This window comes from Giraffa tippelskirchi, chromosome 8 (assembly GCF_054371585.1).
Source record: "Giraffa tippelskirchi isolate mGirTip1 chromosome 8, T2T-mGirTip1v1.2.pri, whole genome shotgun sequence".
In the NCBI taxonomy this organism is placed as follows: Eukaryota; Metazoa; Chordata; class Mammalia; order Artiodactyla; family Giraffidae; genus Giraffa; species Giraffa tippelskirchi.
In genome coordinates, this window is record NC_137282.1 from 27,820,662 (window position 1) to 27,844,947 (window position 24,286).

The window sequence follows — 24,286 nt, forward strand, 5'->3', positions numbered from 1 at the left end:
CATTTAAAATTTCCTTTCATAGAAAACTGCCCCTCTCTTCCATCATGTCTCCCTAAACACACACATGTATGAGCACACACACCCCCCACACACACCTCAAGACACTGAGGCTTAGCTCTCTACCATTTTTATTTTTCTTAAAATCAAGGTTGTGGGGTGGGGAGGTTCAGGATGGGGGGACACATGTGCACCCGTGGCTGATTCATGTTGATGTATGCACAAACCACCACAATTTTGTAAAGTAATTAGCCTCCAATTAAAATAATTAAAAAAATCAAGGTTGTTATTAACCTATATGCACTGTTACATAAACTAGGAAAACGCAACTTCTTGTGACTCAACCAGATTCGTCTAAAGGTTGCCCCAAAGCTAGGTGAACACAGCCTCCCTCCAAAACTTGGCAATGGAAACGTGAACTGGATTTCAGGTCCCAGGTATTCCTTGACCCCAGGTGTCCTTGGGCTTGCAAAAACCAACCGGCCTTGCACCAAAAAAAAAAAAAGACAGTTTTAAAATACTTAAAGTAATAGAAAACTAAAACAGAAGAAATCTCTCAATTTTAAATATGGTATTAAACCTGGCTGGTGTAGCCCCGTTAGTGTTAATCATTAAAATGTCCTTTCAATGAACCTCTTAAAACATTTACTTCCCTCTAATCAAAATACCTTTCTACCTTTACTTCTGTTCTTTTACCAAAGTCATAGTTTCCCACGTTTTATATTAACTTTAGATTTGGTAGTTATTTGAGGAAAGAGGTCAACTTTCAATATTTCTAACAGGGACGCCACTCTAGCACTCATTTAAAAATTTGCTTTTCAAATAAATGGTACCTAATTTTCAACACTTGTGTTTCTGAATGTAAATGGAGTTTTAAAAAATATTAATGTGAGGATCAGTTTTGCCCTTTGTTATATACTAAAGAACTCTACAACAAACAGAATTTTTAGCAAGTTAATTACTATTATTTTAATTACTATTACTTTGTGTAGCTATTACTACACAAAAGTGAGCAATCATATATATATTTACAAGGGAGAATAACAGAATTATAGGATTTTTTTCCCTTCCCTTTATTGTTTAATAGTCATAAGTACAAGCAAGCAATCCTAAGAATAAAGCTGTTAAAGAAAGGGTAATGGAGAAAAGAATATAGACAAGCTTTTATGCTAATACTTTTAAGGCTAATACTGCCTTACCTCTAACCCTATCTAGTCATTTCCACATGACTCTAACTCTGAATAAACATAAAAATACTTATGACATAGGAGACAATAAAATATTATATCAAATAGATCTGCTTTGAGTGTTATAAAATATATACTCATATGTAAGTTAATTTGCTTGTTACTGAGAAAGAATCTTAAACACCAGGGTGGTAAATTAGATAGAAGATTATTCTTTGGTAATATCTATAGAATAAAATAGCACGGATTAGAATCTTGCCCAGGCACTGACAAGGCTGTGTGCTTGACCAAGTTATTTCTCCAGTTGTTGTGAGACTTAAACCAGATGAATATGTGAAGTGTCTACATAATCAGGCCAGATAAATGACTACTTTGTTGGTATATGCCACTCGAAAACACCGTGTTCTTATTTTATTTCACTTCTCCCAGCATTTCCTATTATACATCTGTTATGGTACTTTAGTGTTTTTTTTTTTTTTTCATATTTATATTTATTTATTTGGCTGCACCAGGTCTTAGCTGCGGCATGCGAACTCTTACGTTGAGGCATGTGGGATCTAATTCCCCAATCAGGGATTGAACCCAGCCCCCCGCACTGGGAGCGTGGAGTCTTAGCCTCTGGACCACCAGAGAAGTCCCTACTTAAGGTATTTATTGCGACGATCCTGATACTTCAATATTTTCCATCTATAGCACCTAAACTACTGCCTTTCACTTAGAGATGCTCTCTGTTTACTGAAAGGATCCCTAGTTAGATATTAAATTAGTACCTCAAACGAGCATGCTTTGGCCCTGTAATCACTCTGAATGTTTCTGTTTAATACAAAATGAAAGTATCTTCCACACCCAAGATATTGCTGGAGAATTCTTTATTCTTTATAAAGAAAGAAGATTCAAGTTCTGAGCATAGCTGCTATCTCCAAAAATGACTATTTATGGAGCACCTAATCCACTCAAGTCCACCTTTCTTGTTTTGAGCTCTTCCTCTGCCTGTTCTGCAACTGAAAGTTAAATTCAGACTAATCAGACTCATGCCAGTTTGCTTTGTTTTCAATGAACAGTAATTTCTTCTTTCAAAATATTCACCCTTTTTCTAAGGGAGCAAGGGGGTATCTTTTCAAACTAAGAAGAAAGCTGTTTACAAACTGAAGAAGGAATCCCTCTCTTCACATCACACCAAACTCTTGCTCAGATCAGCATTCCTACTCATGTCAAAGGGTAGCTGAGGCCAGGAGGACCGAAAGATGCAGGGATGCTGGGAGGGGGCAGATAGCTGGAAAACAGATGCCTGAAAATGCTAGCTACCTCCACACCATTTCTCCAACTCTTCTCTTCTCACCTCTTCCCTGCCTCATTGTCTCTGAAATCCCTGTATTTCTGTGGGACACCTTAAACATCAGAGTTCAGCTGAACAGCAAATGCATTTGACCACAAAGTTCAGAGGAATTCTGAAGAGGAATTTGAGCCCAACAAACTCAATGACTGCTCAAAGTCATGAAGAAGAGAGGGTTGGAGCTGGTCCCCGGACCCAGGCCATCTAATCTGCATGTCTCTCCAGGAACCACAAGTTACTGATATGATGAACGAAGGATAAAACATATAAAACTGGCCATGTTTCTTTTTACAGTTTATTTTGAACCTTGTGGTTTCTCTGTCCTCTAATCATGTACTGTAGTTATATCAGACATAAGATTGAGCATCTTTAATTCCCTGTAAACTGTCAACTTCTGTCATCAATAAAGTGTAGGAAAGTATATGCAACTTAAAATATGTCTTATAAGTATCTTAAAACTTTAAAGCAGTGAGATGTCTAGTAAGCTTGTATTACATGATACACAGACACATAAGAGTTTTACACTAGTTCCTGTCCATTCTGTTTAAATTTTAGAAATAATAAAATGCCACTAGTTGGTACATTTAAGGCTGTTGATCTGGGCACAGGATTTGGGTCTTAGGGCAGACTGAAGGGCAACCACTGAACTCGATTGCACTAATTGGTTGCTACATAAAAGTTAAATTAAGGCTAAGGTTTGGGAAGATCCCTTGGAGAAGGGCGTGGAAACCCACTCCAGGATTCTTGCCTGGAAAATCTCATGGACAGAGGAGCCTTGGCTGGCTACAGTCCACCGGGTCGCTAAGAGTTGGACATGACTTCAGTGACTTAGCAGGCACACGCACTCCATCTCCTTGAGTCACTCTATTCCAGGTCAAAGAAATGACTAGATAATCGACTTTTTTTTTTTAAGTTGTCTCTTGGGAGTTACCTGGCAGTCCAGTTGACTGGACTTTCACTGGGCTTTCACTGTCTGGCCGGGGTTCAGTCCTGGTTGGGGGAGCTGATAGCCTACAAGCGCCCCACAGCAGAAAGAAAAAAAAAAAACCCTCGATAGCACACAAGCCTCTGCCACTTTGCTCTACAGAAATGCAATTAATGATCAGTAACTGCAGCTTTCAAAATGTATATTTCTGCTTTAAAAGACTGTCTGAAATGAGTACCATATTGTGAATGGGCTGGAATGCAGGATGATAAACCCTGATTTACACAAGCACATCCTAGAAGCGACTGAGGCTCTCTGCTCTTGGGACTGATGAAAAGTCATCTCAGACGCCACGAATGCTCGTCAGACCAAGCGAGCATCTTGGCTCGGGGAGGCCGGATGATGTCAGCACGAGATTTCATGAATGGATGCCGGGGAACAAACCAAATGGATTCTGGCTTTGCAAGCAGTAAAAAAAATAAAAAATCAAGCGCATGGCACAAAAATGCTATACGGAGGCAAGTTCATGCCTCCTGCCTTCCCAGATCAGGACTTACCCAATCACCATCAGCCCCAGGCCTGGGCTCGCGTCCTGCGGGCCGGGCCCGGAGCCCAGAGGCCTGGGCACCGCTGGGCGCTGCCAACCCGCGCCCTGCAGGCGGCGCCCCCGCGCCCCGGGGGCTGGGGGTCCCCGGCCGCCCAGTTCTGCGCCCCGGCCCGCTAGCCCTGCACGTGCCTCCGCGGCGCCGCCAGGAACCGCGAGTCTCTAGGGGCGCGGCCAGGGGCGCTCCGGGCCCAAGCAGCGCGGTCCATGGGCACTGCGATCGCCGGGCGCCCGGTGCTGCTCCCCCCTCCGGCTTCTCTGGCCAGATTCCGGCGCGGCAGGGAGACGCCTCCCGGCCTGCGCCCGCCCTCCCCTCAGCCTCTGCGGCTGCCGCGCCCCTCGGGCAGCGCCGGCGGCGGCTGGTTCCCTGGCTGCGTCCCCAGTCTTCCAGAAACTCGCGGCGCTCCCTGCTCCCCCCCCACCCCCCAGGGCCTCGGTCCGCGCCCCCCTCTCCCTGGAAGAGCACGCGTGCCCCGTTCCCGCTGCCAGGGGCCACCTTTCACAATCCAGTGCCCTGAGCTTTGACCGCAGGCGTCCACCGCTCCACTGCCCTCTCTGCGCCTCCAGTGCGCACCGATCTGGCCTTGGCACCCCCTTTCCCCAGGGTCTGCCCAGACAGGTGTCTGCCGTCCTTAATCTTTAAAAACAGAATTTTAATAAACAGGGGGAATACGGAACCATTTCACCCATCCCCTCCTCGCGTCAAAGGATTCCTAGAGGGGGTAGGGGTAAGTAGAGGGAGGTTTAATAAAAAAAAAAAAAAAAAGAAGTCTCAGCCTGGTAAAGGCAAGATGCTAATCTGATTAACAGGGACTCTAGGTCTCATGGGGCTTCTCAGGTGGCTCAGTGGTAAAGAATCTGCCTGCTAATGCAGGAAACAGCAGGAGAGGGGGGTTTGATCCCTGGGTGGGGAAGATGCCCTGGAGTAGGAAATGGCAAACCATTCTCTTGTCTGGAGAATCCCATGAATAGAGGAGCCTGGCAGGCTAGTCTGCAGCATGCACACACACGCGCGCGCACACACACACACACACACACACACACACACTCTCTCTCTCTCTCTCTCTCTCTCTCTCTCTCTCATACACACACAGCACTAGGTCTCATTAGGCACCAAGATTCACTTCCTTGCTGTCCTGTCTCTCCATCTTCAGACGCTTTCTCTCATACACCTTGTTTTGGTTTATTAATATGCACTTGTTTCAGTCTTGAAATCATACACTAGGATGAGAGTCACCAGAGGCTATGCCCTGAGACAGCCAAGTGGCCGAGCCACTGTTTTCATAAACTAAAAGAAACAAGAGTGAGTTGGCTGAAGTAAGATACATTGTCAAAGCAAGATGTCCAAAGGTGGGCACGACCTGGGGTGTGCCCTTTCCCACTAAGAAGTTCTTAATAATTACAGCAAATAAAGGGGACGCGGCCTGCCCTGGCCATCCATTCTCCTGTGAGATCTGAGGCCTTCTAACCCTGAGCAAGTACAAAGAAGCCCATCTATTCCTCCTGCTGGAAGATAGAATGCCTCTCTCAGCAGGAAAAGGGTAAAAGAATCTGCAGACATCTTTACTCTGCCATCATCCTCTTTGAGCCTCCATCCCTCCCACATGCCCAGTACACTCAGGCCTCTCAAGAATCCCCTAAAATGTCACCACTCCAGTCCTGGCCAAGTGAGGATGAGGAGCCTCCTCCTTGGGAGCATGTCCTCTGGCTCTGAAGACCAAAAAGGATTCTGCCAGCAGACTGCCTTTGGACTTGAACTGCAACTAAAATTCTCCCCTGGGTCTTTAGCGGGCTGGTTTACCCTGCAGGTATGGGATTTACCACCGCCTCCACAATTACGGGAGCCAAGTCCTTAAAATTGAGTTGCTTGCATGCAATACTGCCACAAAAGCACTAGATGGCACTCCTTTAGCACTTTGAAGACCATGCCCAATTACATTTTAATTCCATTATGTTTTGCATAAGAAAAAGAGGAAAACAACAGAAAGGGAAAGACTAGAGATCTCTTCAAGAAAATTAGAGATACCAGGGGAACATTTCATGCAAGATGGGCAAAATAAAAGACAGAAACGGTATGGACCTAAAAGAAGCAGAAGAGATTAAGAAGAGGTTGCAAGAATACACAGAAGAACTATTCAAAAAAGATCATGACCCAGATAACCATGATGGTGTGATCACTCACCTAGAGGCAGACACCCTGCAGTGCGAAGCCAAGTGGGCCTTAGAAAGCATCACTATGAACAAAGCTAGTGGAAGTGGTGGAATTCCAGCTGAGTTATTTCAAATCCTAAAAGATGATGCTGTTAAAGTTCTGCACATAATATGCCAGCAAATTTGGAAAACTTAGCCATGGCCACAGAACTGGAAAAGGTCAGTTTTCATTCCAGTCCCAAAGAAGGGCAATACCAAGCATGTTCAAACTACTGCACAATTGCACTCATTTCACATGCTAGCAAAGTAATGCTCAAAATCCTTCAAGCTAGCCTTCAACAGTATGTGAATTGAGAACTTTCAGATGTACAAGCTGGATTTAGAAAAGGCAGAGATCAAATTGACAACATCCGTTGAATCATAGAAAAAGCAAGAGAATTCCAGAAGGATATCTACTTCTGCTTCACCGACTACGCTGAAGCCTTTGACTATGTGGCTCACAACAAACTGTGGAAAATTCTTCAAGAGATGGGAATAGCAGACCACCTTACCTGCCTCCTGAGAAATCTGTATGCAGGTAAAGAAGCAACAGTTAGTACCGGACATGGAATATGGACTGGTTCAAAATTGGGAAAAGAGTACACCAAGGCTGTATATTGTCACCCTGCTTATTTAATTTATATGCAGGGTACATCATGCGAAATGCTGGACTGGATTAAGTACAAGCTGGAATCAAGATTGCCAGGGGAAATATCAATAACCTCAGATATGCAGATGACACCACCCTTATGGCAGAAAGCGAAGAGGAAGTAAAGAGCCTCTTGATGAAGGTGAAAGAGGAGAGTGAAAAGGCTGGCTTATAACTCAACATTCCAAAAACTAAGATCATGGCATCCAGTCCCATCACTCTATGGTAAATAGACAGGGAAACAATGGAAACAGTGACAGACTTTATTTTCTTGGGCTCCAAAATCATTGCAGATGGTGACTGCAGCCATGAAATTAAAAGACACTTGCTCCTTGGAAGAAACGCTATGACAAATGTAGACAGTGTATTAAAAAGCAGAAAAATTACTTTGCTGATAAAGGTCTGTCTAGTCAAAGCTATGGTTTTTCCAGGAGTCGTGTATGGATATGAGAGTTGGACCATAAAGAAGGCTGAGCACCTTCTGATGTTTTTCACCTGTGGTGTTGGAGAAGACTCTTGAGAGTCCCTTGGACTGCAAGGAGATCCAACCAGTCCTTCCTAAAGGAAATCAACCCTGAATATTCTTTGGAAGGAGTGATACTAAAGCTGAAGCTCCAATACTTTGGCCATCTGATGCAAAGAGCTGACCCAATGTAAAAGACCCAGATGCTGGGAAAGACTGAAGGCAGGGGGAGAAGGGGACAACAGAGGTTGAGATGGATGGATTGGCATCACCGACTCAATGGACATGAGTTTGAGCAAACCTGGGAAAATAGTAGACAGGGAAGCCTGGCGTGCTGCAGTCCATGGGGTCACAAAGAGTGTTACATGGATGAGTGACTGAACAACAACAATGCTTTTGCAAGATTTAGTGAATTTTCATTACAGTACAGATATAGCTCAGTTGGTAAATCATCTGTGCAATGCACAAGACCCAGGTTCGATTCCTGGGTCGGAAAGATCCCCTGGAGAAGGAAATGGCAACCCACTCCAGTATTCTTGCCTGGAGAATCCCATGGACAGAAGAGCCTGGTGGGCTACAGTCCATGGGATCACAAGAGTCGGACATGACTTAGCAACTAAACTACCACCACCACAGATACAGAACTTGGTTAGATCAGAAATCACTGTTTCAGTGAACAATATCTAGTCTGCGCAGTCAACACAAAGTGTCACCTCACTGACACCCTCCATGGATGGTGCTTTCACTTTGGCAGGTAATTAGGGTCAGGGACCTACATACCTTACTCCCAAACCTCACAACAACCCTAAAAGGTGACTACTTTTTTCTATAGAAAAGGCAACCCTTTATCAAAAAGCAGTCTAAACTGGAAAATGATATTGTACCAGCATAATCTGTCAGATGATTAATATTACTATTTCTCTGCTGTGGAAATACTGTTTCTTTTCATTAGAAATTGCAATGTACAAACTCTTCATCCATAAACATTTATATTCAACATTTTTGTATTCTTATATATAAACTGTGTCTTTGATGAACAATATACAGTTGTTGCTAACATCTTAAATACAGAAGGGATTAAATTTGGTTCTTACAGCAGACAGGGCTAGGAGCTCTAGCAAATTCAGATCATCTAAGTCCAATCAGGAGTTAAGAAGATTTAAAGCTGGGTTTCAATTCCTATGAGGCTGGTCTATTTCCAGTTTACCAAAACTTGAGTGGTTTTTTAAATTTATTGGCCAGCTCTTCTAGTTGCACTCAGGTGGTAGTTTTCCTAAAACAACCTACTTTGTCACTGTTGGAAGTAGAATGAAGGGAATTTTTGCACTGAAATATTGTACAATGTGTGATACAAATCTCCATTCATCTCCCAGTAAAATACACATTTTATCCTCAATTCTTTTTTTTTTTTTTTTAATCTTTTGGCCACACTGCATGACATGTGGGATCTTAGTTCCCTGACCAGGGATCGAACCCCCACTCCCTGCACTGGCAGCTCAGAGGATTAATCACTGGACTACCAGGCAAGTCCCCCATCCCTCCTGCAATTCTTTAATGCAAGAACAATTCATTGTTGCTGCTGCTAAGTCGCTTCAGTCGTATCCGACTCTGTGCAGCCCCATAGACGGCAGCCCACCAGGCTCCACCGTCCCTGGGATTCTCCAGGCAAGTTACTTAGTGGTGAAAACAAGATTGCCCGCTGCTTCGTGGTCAGTTTGAGGCAAAATCAGAGGTTCCAACAGGGACAGGTAGATGGCTTATGTGTATCTGGAGTTCACACACACACACACACACACACACACACACACACACGATGCTAAACTCAAAGCGTCCATGTTAAGCAAAAGAGCCACATTAAATACGTTAAATGGCAAAGAAATGTGTTCCAGTCCTAAACTGAATTTCATAATGACTTTGAATTCACAAGAATCATGAGCTCTGAAATATTAAGACACATTTCCATTAAGCACAGGCCAGTCCTTGGCTAAAATAAAGGTAAAACCACATTTTCCTCATTATAAGAAGGAAAAAAAAAAGGTATTGTGTAGTAAGGTGTCCCACAGAGGGTTGTGTTGTTTTTGTTTTGTTTTTTATAACAGTGAGCTGAGTTACCATTGAAGATAAAACTAATCTACAAATTTCCTACAGAGAACAATTTCTTTTTAACTTTTTTTCCCCTGCTTTGCTTTTATTTTAGCCAACTGCCTATTACATCTATTAATGTCAACTCTTTATATTGGGGTATAGTCGATTAACAATACTGTGACAGTTTCAGGTGAACATCGAAGGGACTCAGCCGTACATATACATGTATCCATTCTCCCCCAAACACCCCTCCTATCCAGGTTTCTGCATAACATCGAGAAGAGTTCCCCGCACTATACTGCAGGTCCTTGTTGGTTATCCATTTTAAATAAAGCGTGTGTGCAAGTCCATCTCAAGCTCCCTACCTGTTCTCAAAGTCTGAGTCAGTTTTGTAAGTAAGAGAACAATTTCTTCTTACTAACATCTCACCTAAAATCATTGTCCTTCACCTCAGTCTCAGTTGTGTGAAATCTGAACCAAGAAATTTAGGACTAGTTTTATCAGTAATTAACATTTTTAAAAATAGAGTAGGGAATTCCCAGGTGGTCCAGTGGTTAGGACCCTGTGCTCTAACTGCCGAGGGCCTGGGTTTGATTCTTGGTAGGGGAGCTAAGACCCTGCAAGGCTGGATGGTGCAGCCAAAAATAAAATTAAATTAAATTAAAAAATAGAATTTTATCAAGACTATCCCTTTCACCTCAATTCCCATATCTTTACAGTTGTCAATATTTAATTATTAACATCAGGCTTCTTCTAAACCCTTAAGAGAAACGGCTAATTAAGAAAATGCTAATGCGTGCGTATACCCTTTCCGCTTAGCAAAGGCCATATCTAATTGCTTCTCCTGTTATTTTTCCCCAGTATGACAATGCTTGTTAATTATCTGCCTTACTTGTACAAATAAAATATTTGATTTACTATTAACTATACACAAGATAATTTATGAGAAACACATACACAATAAAGTAAAAGAGAGATGACAATAGTTTTGCTTTAAAGAAAGAAAATGCTTTAAAGAAATTCTAGCTTTATAATAAAAATCATTTGTTATCTGTGCCTCAAAGTGGATAAAAGTACACTTTAATTTTTGTTTCCTTATAGTATTACTAGGAATATTATTTTGAGAAAGATAATTTTAGATTACTTATTAACATGATTTTTACTTTTCAAACTAATTTTTATCAGAAAGACTACAGTTTCTTAGAGTCAGTTTGTTCCAGAAAAAATGTTACCAATTTCCTTAGAAGTAGATTTTAATCCTTATTACCATCTTAATTCTTTAAAAAAACTTGGCTACACATAAGCGTGGGTGATAAAAATTGACTGCCTGAATTTGAATCTTACATTTTTCTATATGTTAACCATGTGAATTAGACCATTTATAATCCTTTCTAAACCTGAATTTCTTCATATGTAAACAGAAATAAAATTCCTTCCTTGTGTGTTTGTTCTGGGGATTCATGATAATGACTGTAGAACACGCACACAGCATTTGGTACCGGTAGACAAGGAAATACTAGTCATTATGCTAAGAACCTTGGCTTCATAGAATAATACATATTTGAGACAATCACAAAACTAATGCTTTAAAGCAGTGAAACACTGTACCATAAGGAAGGAAGTTAATGAGGGCCGAAATCTATCCAGCCCATCATTGGAAAAGTGCTTCGCTTCTTATTCCCATGGGCTAGTGGAGCCTTGATTCAGCCTTTCAGTGGCAGGGAGTTCCTAGAGGATGTCCTTCAGGAAACTGATTCAGAAGCACAAAATGCAGACCTCAGGGGCAACAGAGTCTGACTGATGATGTTATGAGGTAAGGGATGAGAGGGTGCTGATCCTTGTACACAACCTAGGTGGGGTGGTAGAATCCCAGAGAAAGGCTGTGTGGTGTGGGTTGGCACCTCCTGGAAGTCCTGTGATGGAGAATGTTTCTATGAAAGCAGTGGGGTGCCCCCGGGGCCTCGCAGAAGTACCACAGAATTAAGGGAGGAGACCCCTAGCTGGAAGGGCCTTTGTGGATAAGGGCATGGGACCTGGGTTATTAAGAAGGACAAGATTACGGATATCTCAATGGATTCAGTAGTAACAGACGTTATTAAAGAACAAGTGGGCTCCTTCCCCACTGATGAATGTCCTGGTCTTACGTAAGCCCCCAGAATGAGGCTCAAGTCTAAGATAAAGATGAGAGCAATCCCAGATAACTGGGCTTTCATTTCCACCAGGGGAAGAAGGTGAGTTTCAGATGTAAATTAAACTTAAAAAAAATTAATGGGTCATAGGAGTCCCTTCTATGGGACATGATTCCCTCCTATACAATTCAGAAGGGATTAATACATCTGATCATTTATTAGTGGTAAGTCAGGGATTCTTCCAAAGAGACTGCTGCTGCTGCTGCTAAGTCGCTTCAGTCGTGTCCGACTCTGTGCGACCCCATAGACGGCAGCCCACCAGGTTCCGCCGTCCCTGGTATTCTCCAGGCAAGAATACTAAAGTGGGTTGCCATTTCCTTCTCCAGTGCATGAAAGGGAAAAGTGAAAGTGAAGTCGCTCAGTCATGTCCGAAGAGACTACAGATTGGCAATAAGAGAAGAGAGCATGTCATGTCTGTAAATTTTCTCTTTAAAGTTCCTTTAAAAACAAAAAAACACATTATCTGTACGTGCAACTTATGCCTTATGAGAGAAGCTGCCATTAAGGGCTGTGAATGAGCTCTGATGGGATATAGCATTGGTGTAAAACTTAAAAAAATGAAAGCATTAAGTGTGAGAAACCTCCTCCTTCTGGCCACAGGTTGTATCCCCACAGCCAGGGCTCCCAAAGACATTGTGACTAGAGCATATTCTTGACTCTAGATTATTTGAACAATTATTTAAATAATTTCATCTTTTATCAGAGGATACTGTTCAAACATTGCTTAGCTCTGTATTTTAGGAAGAATAAAATGCTAGTGTGGTCATCCGGCTGTCTTTTTTCCCTCTTGGTGTCCTGAAATTTGCTGTTCATTGTGGTTTACAAGTGTTTAAGTAAAGTCTGCTTCAGTGCTTCTCAAGCTAACCATGTGCTACATGCTTAGTCACTAAGTTGTGTCTGACTCTTTGCAACCCCAAGGACTAATGTGTAGTCTATTAAATTTTTTTTTCCCTATTCATTGTGGATGTTATAACTTTTAAGTATAGTAAAAATAAATTATTAGAAAGCAAAATGGAAAAAAAAAGATGCACAAAATACAAAGTCCAAAAGTTGTATCTGTCAATAGACATCGAGTTACTCTGTCAATTGCTAAAAACTTTTCTAAACATTTATTCTCTCTTTTTTCAAAGGTTATTATTTTTTATATAATATAATTTGGTAAGGAGTTTGATGTCCTTTTAAAATTTTTTATTTATTTTTTTTGCCACACCCCATGGCATTCAGGATCTTAGTCCCCTGACCAAGAATCAAACTAATGCCCCCTTCACTGGAAGCACAGAGTCCTAACCAGTGGACCACCAGGAATTTGTTCTTCCTTTCTGTACTTATCATGGAGTGGTAACCAGTAACTGCTAACATACCAAGTGTTACACACATTAGCTATTACATTAGAAAACATTCGATATGTGTTTTTTAAATACACAGCAGAAGAACATAATAGCTCAAGTTCAGTTTTTGAACCTTCAAAGTAATAAAGAAGATAACTTAAAGCTTAAAAACCTATTGTATAAGACATTAAGAACAAAATTATTTTCTTGAATTTAAGCAAATGCGAGGCATGAATGTGCAAGTCAGGTTCATTACTATTTTTTAATGAAATTTATGGTCATCTGACTGTAATAGAAAGTAATAGTCCAATGACAATTGTCTGCTGAGCTCACCATTCATCCCCGTGGGAATGCAAAGTCCCAGGAGAAAGCATTACTGACTCTGGGAAAACTCCAAGACAACAGAACAGAAAAGCTCAAGACATTATTCTTAAAGAAGGACATTTAGGGACTTCCCTGCTGGTCCAGTGGCTCAGACTGCAGGCTCCCAACACAGAGGGCCTGCGTTCCATCCCTGGTCAGAGAACCAGATCCTACATGCCACAACAAAGATGCTGCTCCTACGCGCCACAGTTAAGACCCAGCACACTCAAATAAATACTTTTTTTTTTTTAAAGCAGGCTTCCTTGGCTCTCTAGTGGTTAAGAATCTGCTTTGCAATACAGGGGACACTGGTTCAATCCCTGGTTCGGGAAGATCCCATATGCCACGGGGCGACTAAGCCTTCAGGCCACTACTACTGAGCCTAAATGCCGGAACCACTGAAGGCTGTGTGCCTAGAGCCCCCTGCTCTGCAACAAGAGAAGCCACTGCAATGAGAAGCCCATGCTCCCCTCAACTAGAGAAAAGCCTGAGCAGCAACAAAGACACAGCACAGCCATCAATAAATACATATTAAAAAAAGACATAAGTACATTTAAATTTCCTCTGGGTTTTTATAAGGTTAGGGACATATGAAAGTGGATTTTGTAATGAAAATATTTTCATTTAATAAATATTTATTAAATGCCTTTTGTGGATGTGTGCTGTCTTAAATGTCACAGGACAAAGAGTTTATAGTTTTAAAAAGATATGATGTGCATATAAAGAACACATCACTGAGTAGGAATGGCAAAGGCTATATGAAGTATTGGCCATGTATGATTTGATTTGTGAGGCTACTGGATACTCTGCAGTGTCTCTAAAAGTTAAAAGTTTGATCCCTGGGTGGCAAATACATTTTCTTCTAGATACTGTACAGCAATCAGTAGTAATACTAATTAAAGTAGCCTTATTTTCTGTAAGTTTCACAGGGAAAATGATGAAAGATTAGAGTGTACTCTTATTTGTTCTGCCTAATAACTGCACTAAAGAATCCATTTATTACAGTCAAGATGATAAATATAAATGGATCTTTGTCACTGTTTTCTTCTCCTGGAATGTATTCTTCAATGAAACATATTTTCTATTTTCATTTCTGTGCCAAGAAGTAGATAAGAATCAGATACGCTTAGTAATTCAGCCGTGTCTGATTCTTTGCAACCCCATGGAGTATAGCCCACCAGACTCTGTCCATGGAATTCTCTAGGCAAGAATACTGGAGTGGGTTGCCATGCCCTCCTCCAGGGGAGCTTCCCAACCCAGGGATCGAACCCAGGTCTCCCACATTGCAGGTGGATTCTTTACTATCTGAGCCACCAAGGTTATACACATTTCTCTATGTTAGGCACTTAAAATATTATTTCAATGAATTTTTAGAACACCTGTATGAGAAAAGCATCATTATTATCTCCATTTTATCAAGGTGGAAACTGAAGAGCTTGCCCAGAATTACACAGCGAGCAAATGGTTTAAGATTGGAATTCAACTCATTGATTCCTGCCTGAGTCCTGAAGTGTCACCCCAGCTCTGGACTCACATCAAGTCCCTGCATTCTTTTTCATTGGCAGTCAAGTTCACAAGTCCTGCAGGCAGCTATTGTGATATTTCCACACTTATAAGATTTTAACAAGGGAACTCAACCACTCACAAAAGCAACGACTATATGTTATCAGCAATAACTTAAAAAAGATAGAAATACTCTCCAACCACATGAAGTTTAAATCTACCAATCTTCACAAACAACAATTCTCTATCTGCCTATCTCATCTACTGATAGAAGTTCTTCTATTCAAAGACAAAGAAAGAATAAATCCTTTTACAAGGTGATAATTGTATAGATCAAACCAGAAATGCAAAAGGAGGTAGGGATGAGGGATGGGGAGACTGAAAACCAGTGTGTAAGAGGGACAATGTATACATGAAAGACACAGGGAAATGAAGGTAAAGTTGACAAGTGCTGGCTCACACACTCGGGGGTGTGGGAGAGTGGGGTGAAGGGAGCAACTCAGTACCTGCCTCTGGTTTAAACGTGTCACTGGAAAGAGCAAACCCCTCTTCCGTGGGCTAGTCGTTCATTTAATCCATGAATCAGAGATCAAAACTCATGCTATTACACAGTACCTTAGTGAAAAAGAAAAAGGCCCTGAATTGAAAGAAAGCTTGCATATGTCCCCACTGAAATTAATTTCAGTATTTTTAATTTTAACAAAGGCCAAGAACAGAATCAGGTCAAAGGTAAGATGCACAGATCTTGCGAAAAATATAAATTGTGAATGAGGACTTCTCTTTGTAAATGAGTGGTGGTCTTAAAATTAGATTAACTCTTAAGATTTTCTTACATTTGTTTGACATGTATGTACATTCTCTTTAGCTATGCTTTCCCCCTCTTCCCTCTCCTATTCTTACTTTAACCACCTTCCACTCTTCACATACCTGGCTTGAGAAAACCAAATACATGGTTTGATTATTAGTTAAGTGGGCTAATGATTAATAGCAGCTATCTGAAAACAAACAGATAAGGTGAAAATTGTTGTGCAGTTTAAATTCATTGTTGAGGAATGTTTTCTTATTCAGTGTTATAGTCAACCCATATGTCCAGGAGGGAAAAAATACATTTCAAGATGCAAAAGGTCTGTAAGATTGAAAGAAAAATTTCTTTCTTTCTTCCCCATTGTCCCTCTGTAAATTTCATGGCTAAAAAAAGAAATGAGGTATGAAAGGAAGGGAATACGACTATTTGTATATGCAAAAGAAAAAAAAAACAACTAATGTACTCAAAGTGTTGTAGGGTGTCTCACAGAGAGAACAAACAAGCATAAATAGGAAGATCCTTGAACACACGTATTTGTGCCTATTATTCCTCAAAGCAATTTTATAAAATTCAGTGTCTGCCCTTTCAGGACAACTGGATATCTCTGCTAATGCAGATTAGCATACTGTAAATAGCACCAAATACAGTGTTATTCAAAAAGTATCCACTGAGCATTTTTGGACAATGCTAACATAGACTAAAATGTTCAAGAAAGAAAACCACACTGGTGCTTTCCCTGGCCCTACTGAATGCTTCAGTGCCTGCTGGAAAAAGGACTAAGCCTCGAGTTCAAGATCAGTGCGTATGTCTGTTTGCTCATAAAACATTAATTGCATAAATGTTAAGGACTAGTAGCCAGTAACAAAGGTCTAATTCCTTAGGCATACGTATTCTAGCCACTTGCATGCATGCATGCTCAGTCGCTTCTGTCCGGCTCTTTGTGACCCTATGGACATAGCCCGGCAGGCTCTTCTGTCTGTGAGGATTCTCCAGGCAAGACTACTGGAGTGGGTTGCCATGCCCTCCTCCAGGGATTCTAGTCATTCATCCAAATGCAACTGATTTTCCTTTAGGGGGAAAAATCAGTTAATTCATCTATTTCATAATACAATAATTTAAGTGAAAAGAAACAACTTACTACTTAACTGCTTATTTTAACACTGAGATGAGTGTCACATGGCTTTGTGAAAATAGTTATTTGAATTTTGAATGACTTAGAATCAGTCTTAATGCCAAAGTTTTCCAGTCCATTTCTGTGGGCAGAGGAGAGCTTTTCTGCTAGCAGGCCTGACCGTTCTTCCTTCACTAGATTACAATGAAGAAATCTGCATCCAGGAATGGGACTTTCTGGTTTGTCCTTGACCGTTTCACTATTTTTGACCTTGACTGTATCCTTTTGTGAAATTCAGAAGGCTGAACATCTTTACACCCACTTAAGAACAGCTGTATCTTCTGCTCATTGATAAAATAAAATATGCCTGACTTCTGACATCTACATTTTACAAGAGGAATGCATGTGAGTTTGTGTGTTGAGGGAAGTGTCTCCCATTGAGATGGTCCCCATGAAGTCAGTCAGTGTTTCCAGAGTACCTCAAGGCCCCATGGCAAGAACACAGGAGCTCTAGGATACAAGATATAACAAATCCATTTGTGTCAGATGATGTTATGCATACATAAATTAGCTCCATGTCTCACACCAAAAAAAAAAAAAAAAAAATTCCCACTTAGGGATGAGAATTGGGGCTGATCCTTGAAAACGGAGGCATGAGTCTCACCATTTCTTAAAATGAGAGCTGCCAGCGTAGGTATTGGGTTACCTGCACATCCTTAATCCTGCATCAGAGAGAAGGACTCAAAGGCTCCTTTCAAAGTCCTTAAGGAAACCAGACTCTCAAATGATCTATGAGGGAAGGCTTCAGCGAGAAAAGAAACAAAATGTTGCCCTCCATTCCTGCAAGCCGGGTTTCGTGTCTCTCCCTCTCTGATGGTAAACACCAGAGGATTATCTCCCAGAAAGCTGAGCACAAGCCTGTCACAGACTGTATTTGAATAGAACAGAAAGCCAAGGAATCAGGACCCAATAAAAGTGCAAGGAGGTGATCCAGGGGAGTTAGTGGAAGTGATGGCAAATAGTGCCGTTCTGTAACCAGGCGCCTGGCAAGGTGGCTGTGGCAGGTGGAGGGGTGGGGTCCCCAGAAGGACCTGCCCGGCCCCAGGGGGGCTACTCACCCTAGACGGCCGTCCTCTGAGTCGCCCGAGGCCCACTCCTCGCCGATGTCCGGCAAAGTGAAGAACAGGGTCTTGGGGCCAGGCCCGGGGGGCACCGGATCGCTGGGCTCTCTCTCCCCGGGGCCGGGGGCGCGAGGGTTCCGCGGGCTCGCGGTCACACTGCTGCTGCTGCTGCCCGCGGAGCCCCTGATGGACGGATACGCCGCCCAGAGCGCGCCGGGGCCCGGGGGCGGCCGCGCCACGACCACCAGGTGGGCAGGGGAGCCCGCCGAGCTACGGCCGCCGCTCGAGGGGGCGGGCGGCAGAGCCAAAGGCAGGGGCAGGGGCGAGGACCCGACTTCGGCTGCTCCCGGGCTACTGGGCAGCAAAGCAGGAGTCCCCACCGCCTCTGCCCGGCGGCCAGCGACGGAGACTCGGGCGTGGGGGGCGGCGAGCAGGGGATGGAGCGCGGCGGGCGTCCGCTGCAGCAGGACCGAGGGCCTCAGCGAGCTGGACGGGGAGTCGGGGGCCAGGGCCGGGAGGACGGTCAAGGTCCGGGCCGCGCTGAGCGAGGTGCCCGGGCGGGAGCCCGCGGCCCCCGCGGCAGCAGCGCCTCGCGAGGGGCTGGAGGAGGCGACCGGCGAGGGGGCCGCAGGGGGAGCCGTCGAGGTCTTGAAGATTTTGGCAAAGAGAGACCCAAGGTCCAACCCCGCGACCTTCATGTTCTGGCCCTAGAAACGCCGTCCCGGCTGTGGCCCGAACCTCAAGTCCACGCGGAGCCGGGCTGCAGGGCTCCATCCACCGCCGCCCGCAGGGCTCGGGACGAGGCGGCCCTGGGCCGGGGGACGGGGGCGCGGCGGGGCCGTGGGGTCCCCTCTAGTCGCGCACCCCCGGGGAGCCTCTGATGCTCTCTTCTCGCGGAGGAAACCCTCCGGGCGCTCGGCCCCGAGACTCTTCAGCAGGACCTTCCCCGACGCCGGGTTGGCCGCCCGCTGCGGTCAGCAGTCCCTTCTCTGCCTTAGCGCTGCTGCGAGACCCCGAGGGCAAGGGTCCCGGTGCCCACGGGGGACGACTCCTGCAACCGCCGGCGCCACCGCGGGCGGAGGACTCAGACCCGGGCCTCCGGCCGCCGAAGAGACCCCGACGGGCCCCCGGGACTGCGTGGGCGGTTGCTAAGCTAAACAAAAACCCGGCTTAGCTCACTGCTAATTGGGCCCCAGACTGCAGCCTGGGGCTGCGCCTACAACAGACACCTGGGCCTCTTCCTTGACCCTCGCCTTAAAGGAACACTCTCCAATTTCTCCATCACCCTTATCTACAGCAGACACCTGGGTCTCCTCCTTGACCCTCGCCTTAAAGGAACACTCTCCAATTTCTCCATCACCTTTATCTACAACAGACACCTGAGTCTCCTCCTTGACCCTCGCCTTAAAGGAACACTCCAATTTCCCCATTACCTTTAGAGCTTCACCAGATTCGCAGAGCTCTGGGCAAAATGATACGAAGTTTGAACACAAACCTGGGAACCATAACCCTGATTCCAAAAGATCTGGGACTTCGCCAATCAAAGGCCAAAATGAACCATGGCCAGCTCTCTGATAGGAGGGAAGGTTAATAAGAAGCTGTATTCAGATCACTTCTAGAGTATGAGCTTTCAGGGTTTACGCTCCTAGTCATCAGATTGATTCTGTACGCAAGTAATGTAACTTGAAGGGAGAGTCAGCACAAAGGGTCATTGCTGAGTGAAGCTTAATTCAACTCACCCAGTTCCTTGGGAGCTGCACTTGTCTGCTGCCACCTCTCTGGGTTTCCGATTTTACAGGCCCAGGACCTTCATAGCTGAGCCACCTCTTAGGACGGAGCCCCAGTAACTTAACTCATAAAATACTGATGTGTAATCCAACTCAGATGTGTTAAGTAATAACAGCTGCCGTGTTATCTGCTCTTTCCCTAAGAGAGGAACTCCTGTTGAGGTCAAATTGAGCACAGAATCAAACCTAGGGGAGTGAGTCATATATATATTTCATATACAGAGGGCAGTAATATAGGAGCAAGTCACCCTTCTCCATGAATGGCAGGGAATTCACCCACCTGTCTTCAGCCTTCTAGCTATTTCTATGCTTTCATTACTAACCACTTCCATTATTGCACAGGCCTTTCTTTACGTACATGCTATTATTGTTGTGTAGCTGTGAAGTCGTGTCTGACTCTTTTGCAACCCCGTGGAGGTAGCCCGCCAGGCTCCTTTGTCCATAGGATTTCCCAGGCAAGAATACTGGAGTGGGTTGCCATTTCCTTTTCAAGGGATCTTCCCCTCCCAGGGATCAAATTCGTATCTCCTGCATTGGCAGGTGGATTCTTTACCACGGAGCCACCTGGGAAACCCCCTTTAAGTACAGAGATACTGTCAATAAGGCCAACAGAAAAGTTCTTACTCTTTCAAATCCCAGCCTTGAAAGTAGTTTGTCTCTGAGATCTGTTTGCAGGTATCCTCTGTTATGGGCTGAACTGTCTTCCCCACAAAGATATGATGTAGTCCTAATTCTCAGTGTGTGTATGTAACCTTATCTGGAGATATTAATAGGATCTTTAGAGATAAAATCAACATAAGACAAGGTCATTAGCATGGGCTCTAATCCAATACCCTTAAGACACACAAGGAGTCCATCATGTAATGACAGAGGCAGAGGTTGGAGTGAGGCAGCTCTAAGCCCAGGGGTGTCAGTCTTTGAAGACCAGGCCCCAGAAGTTATGAAGAGGCAAGGAAGACCCTTCCCTACAGGTTTCAGAAGGGGCTTGGCTCCACTGGCATCTGTTATCAGACTTCTAGTTTCCGGAACTGTGCATAGGAAACATTTCTGTCATTTTAAATCACCCAGTTTGTAGGACTTCCCTGGTGGTCCAGGGGTTAAGAGTCCACCTTGCAATGAAGGGTGAAAGTGAAAGTCGCTCAGTCATGTCTTCATGACCCCATGAACTATACAGTCCATGGAATTCTCCAGGCCAGAATACTGGAGTGGGTAGCCTTTCCCTTCTCCAGGGGATATTCCCAACCCAGGGATCAAACCCAAGTCTCCCACATTGCAGGCGAATCCTTTACCAGCTGAGCCACCAGGGTACGTGGGTTCAATCCCTGGTTGGGGAGTTAGGATCCTGCATGCCACAGAGCAACTAAGCCCATGTGTCGCAACTACTGAAGCCCACGTGCTCTGGAGCCCACGCGCCACAACTAGAGAGTCCATGCATCGCGATGCAAAGATCCCACATGCTGCAACTTATGGAGAAAAGACAATCTCTTTAACAAGTGGTGCAGGGAAAACTGGTCAACCACTTGTAAAAGAATGAAACTAGAACACTTCCTAACACCATACACAAAAATAAACTCAAAATGGATTAAAGATCTAAACGTAAGACCAGAAACTATAAAACTCCTAGAGGAAAACATAGGCAAAACACTCTCCGACATAAATCACAGCAGGATCCTCCATGACCCACCTCCCAGAATATTGGAAATAAAAGCAAAAATAAACAAATGGGACCTAATTAAAATTAAAAGCTTTTGCACAACAAAGGAAACTATAAGCAAGGTGAAAAGACAGCCTTCAGAATGGGAGAAAATAATAGCAAACGAAGCAACAGACAAACAATTAATCTCAAAAATATACAAGCAACTCCTGCAGCTGAATTCCAGAAAAATAAACGACCCAATCAAAAAATGGGCCAAAGAACTAAACAGACATTTCTCCAAAGAAGACATACAGATGGCTAACAAACACATGAAAAGATGCTCAACATCACTCATTATTAGAGAAATGCAAATCAAAACCACAATGAGGTACCATTTCACACCAGTCAGAATGGCTGCTATCCAAAAATCTACAAGCAATAAATGCTGGAGAGGGTGTGGAGAAAAGGGAACCCTCTTACACTGTTGGTGGGAATGCAAACTAGTACAGCCACTATGGAGAACAATGTGGAGATTCCTTAAAAAACTGGGAATAGAACTGCCATATGACCCAGCAATCCCACTGCTGGGCATACACACCGAGGAAACCAGAATTGGAAGAGACGCGTGTACCCCAATGTTCATCGCAGCACTGTTTACAATAGCCAGGACATGGAAGCAACCTAGATGTCCATCAGCAGACGAATGGATAAGGAAGCTGTGGTACATATACACAATGGAATATTACTCAGCCATTAAAAAAAATACATTTGAATCAGTTCTATTGAGATGGATGAAACTGGAGCCCATAATACAGAGTGAAGTAAGCCAGAAAGAAAAACACCAATACAGTATACTAATGCATATATATGGAATTTGAAAAATGGTAACGATAACCCTATATGCGAGACAGAATAAGAGACACAGATGCATAGAACAGTCTTATGGACTCTGAGGGAGAAGGTGAGGGTGGGACGTTCTGGGAGAATAGCATTGAAACATGTATATTATCATATGTGAAACAGAACACCATTCCATGTTCGATGCATGAGACAAATGCTCAGGACTGGGGCAATGGGATGACCCAGAGGGAAGGGATGGGGAGGGAGGTGGGAGGGGGGTCCAGGAAGGGGAACACATGTAAACCCATGGCTGATTCATGTCAATGTATGGCAAAAACTACTACAATATTGTAAAGTAATTAGCCCCCAACTAAAATAAATAAATTTATTAAAAAAAAAAAAAAGACCTGACACAGCCAAAATAAATACATAAATATTTTTTAAAATCACCCAGTTTGTGACAGTTTATTATAACAGCCCTAGGGAACAAATACACTATTGGGGATAGTAATTAATATTTGCAGGATCTTTCTGGTACCTCTATGAAAATCTTCAGTGGGTGTATTTGCTCTAAAAAGCTGGCTGCAAATTAAAATAATAATCATAACTGTCTCAAAAAAATCTACAGGGAGGATGACAGAAAATATAAAAAGGACAGAAAAAAAATATCATTGTGGTTTAAACCGTGAAGGTAAGAACCTTCTGGTCAGCCAGCTTCATGAAGAAGGCACAATGGATAAATGATTGATCCTTTTGTTCAAAGGTCCTTTGAAAACAACGGATAATTGCAAACACGATAAACAATTCTACACAAGATGCTAGGTCTTTTATACCCATTGTTCATCTGTCAACAGTCTTTCAGACAGATGTTAGAGGCTACCCGGCTTTTCTGTTAATTACCAGTAGCATGTCATTCTCAAAACATGAGCCCCGGATGATGTATCATGATGGCCTGGCTCAGGCAGAGTAAGGACATGAGAGTAAATGCAGTAAATTATCCTTTCTAATTTGGCCAGTGTTGATCTTGGATAGACTTTATTTGAAATGTCAAAGCTGTGTTTTATGTGATAAAATTCTCCTGCTTAAATTGTTTAATTAATTGCTTTTCTGATGTGTATAATAATGATGCTTGGCTGTATCACTGAGAAAGTGTTAGGAAGTGATGACCATGTTGCTATGTAGAGATACTATGTTTTGGAAACTTGAAAGTTAAAACAACCGGAGGAATTAATCTGTTTAGGGATTTATATTGTCTCAGCACGACACCATGGTCAAGATTCTATAAAGAAAAATACTATCAAGTCTGATTTTATAAAAGAAACAACTAAACTTCTGGGCAAGGAAAGGCATTTGTTGATTCGACAAATATTTAGCTTAGCACCTGGGTGGAGATGGTACCGGTAAGGAAGCCTTTGGGGGTGGACTTCCTAGGTTCACAGTGTCTCTGCTACTGGCCAGCACCCGTGGCTCTCTGTTCCTTAGTTTCCTCAACTATAATCCCGGGGCAATAATGGTTCCTACCTCAAATAATGGGACTTGGAGAGTTACATTAATTGACACATGCTTGGGATGTGATATGATCCCACAGGGTTAGCTCTCAGTAGATGTTGGTTTTTCATCACATGTGATGCCAAGTTACACCAAAAGGATCTTCTTTATCTCAGCACACATGAAGCCCAGGACTCAGGCAGCAGCGCCTGCAGCTGTATCGCCCTTCAGCGGAGCACAGGAAATCCGTGCATGCGGTGGGGCTGCTGGGCTCAAGGGCTTTAGGTCTTACCAACAGGTCTCTGTCCACTTCAAAGGTCTGCATGTCCAAGTTTGTGCTTAAAGAGAACTGGGAGGGACACAGCAGCCTTGTGCCTGAGAGTTTGATTCGGCATAAAGCCTCAGTTTTAGCACGTAATAATGGTGTGCAAGACTAATGAAATGGAGCGAGAACCTGTGGAGTCCTCCTGGGTATAAATCCTTTCTGTGTTTGTAGGGAAAGTTTTCTTCAGCCTTCTAGAACTTCCCAGAGTTCTGAAAGGCAAATTCAAGCAGCTGCTAATCAAGGACATAGATGGGGAAACAGTGGAAACAGTGACAGACTTTATTTTCTTGGGCTCCAAGGTCACTGCAGATGGTGACTGCAGCCATGAAATTAAAAGATGCTTGCTCCTTGGAAGAA

The 24,286-nt window shown here is 43.4% G+C and overlaps 2 protein-coding genes across 12 annotated transcripts in view; one reads left to right on the top strand and one right to left on the bottom strand.

Moving 5' to 3' along the window:
• The window catches only part of FAM149A (family with sequence similarity 149 member A), a 37,388-nt gene extending 18,242 nt beyond the window's left edge, over positions 1-19,146 (bottom strand). For 5 of the 9 annotated variants that reach the window (XR_014062613.1, XM_081521717.1, XM_081521710.1 and 2 more), the window contains exon 1: positions 17,851-19,146. Coding sequence is in view for 8 of the 9 variants with exons in the window: in XM_081521717.1 (XP_081377843.1) it covers positions 17,851-18,551 (701 nt within the window). In the remaining variant the exon portion in view is untranslated. Of the gene's footprint in view, positions 1-3,999; positions 4,307-17,850 lie in introns of those variants that run through there. The other 4 variants (XM_081521715.1, XM_081521714.1, XM_081521711.1 and 1 more) reach the window with 3 other exon arrangements.
• The window catches only part of LOC145518107 (uncharacterized), a 41,033-nt gene that overhangs the window by 1,105 nt on the left and 15,642 nt on the right, over positions 1-24,286 (top strand). Inside the window, exons 3-4 of one of the 3 annotated variants that reach the window (XR_014062615.1) lie at positions 1,697-1,831; positions 2,585-2,952. Coding sequence is in view for 1 of the 3 variants with exons in the window: in XM_081521732.1 (XP_081377858.1) it covers positions 3,773-4,564 (792 nt within the window). In the remaining 2 variants the exon portion in view is untranslated. Of the gene's footprint in view, positions 1-1,696; positions 4,813-24,286 lie in introns of those variants that run through there. The other 2 variants (XR_014062616.1, XM_081521732.1) reach the window with 2 other exon arrangements.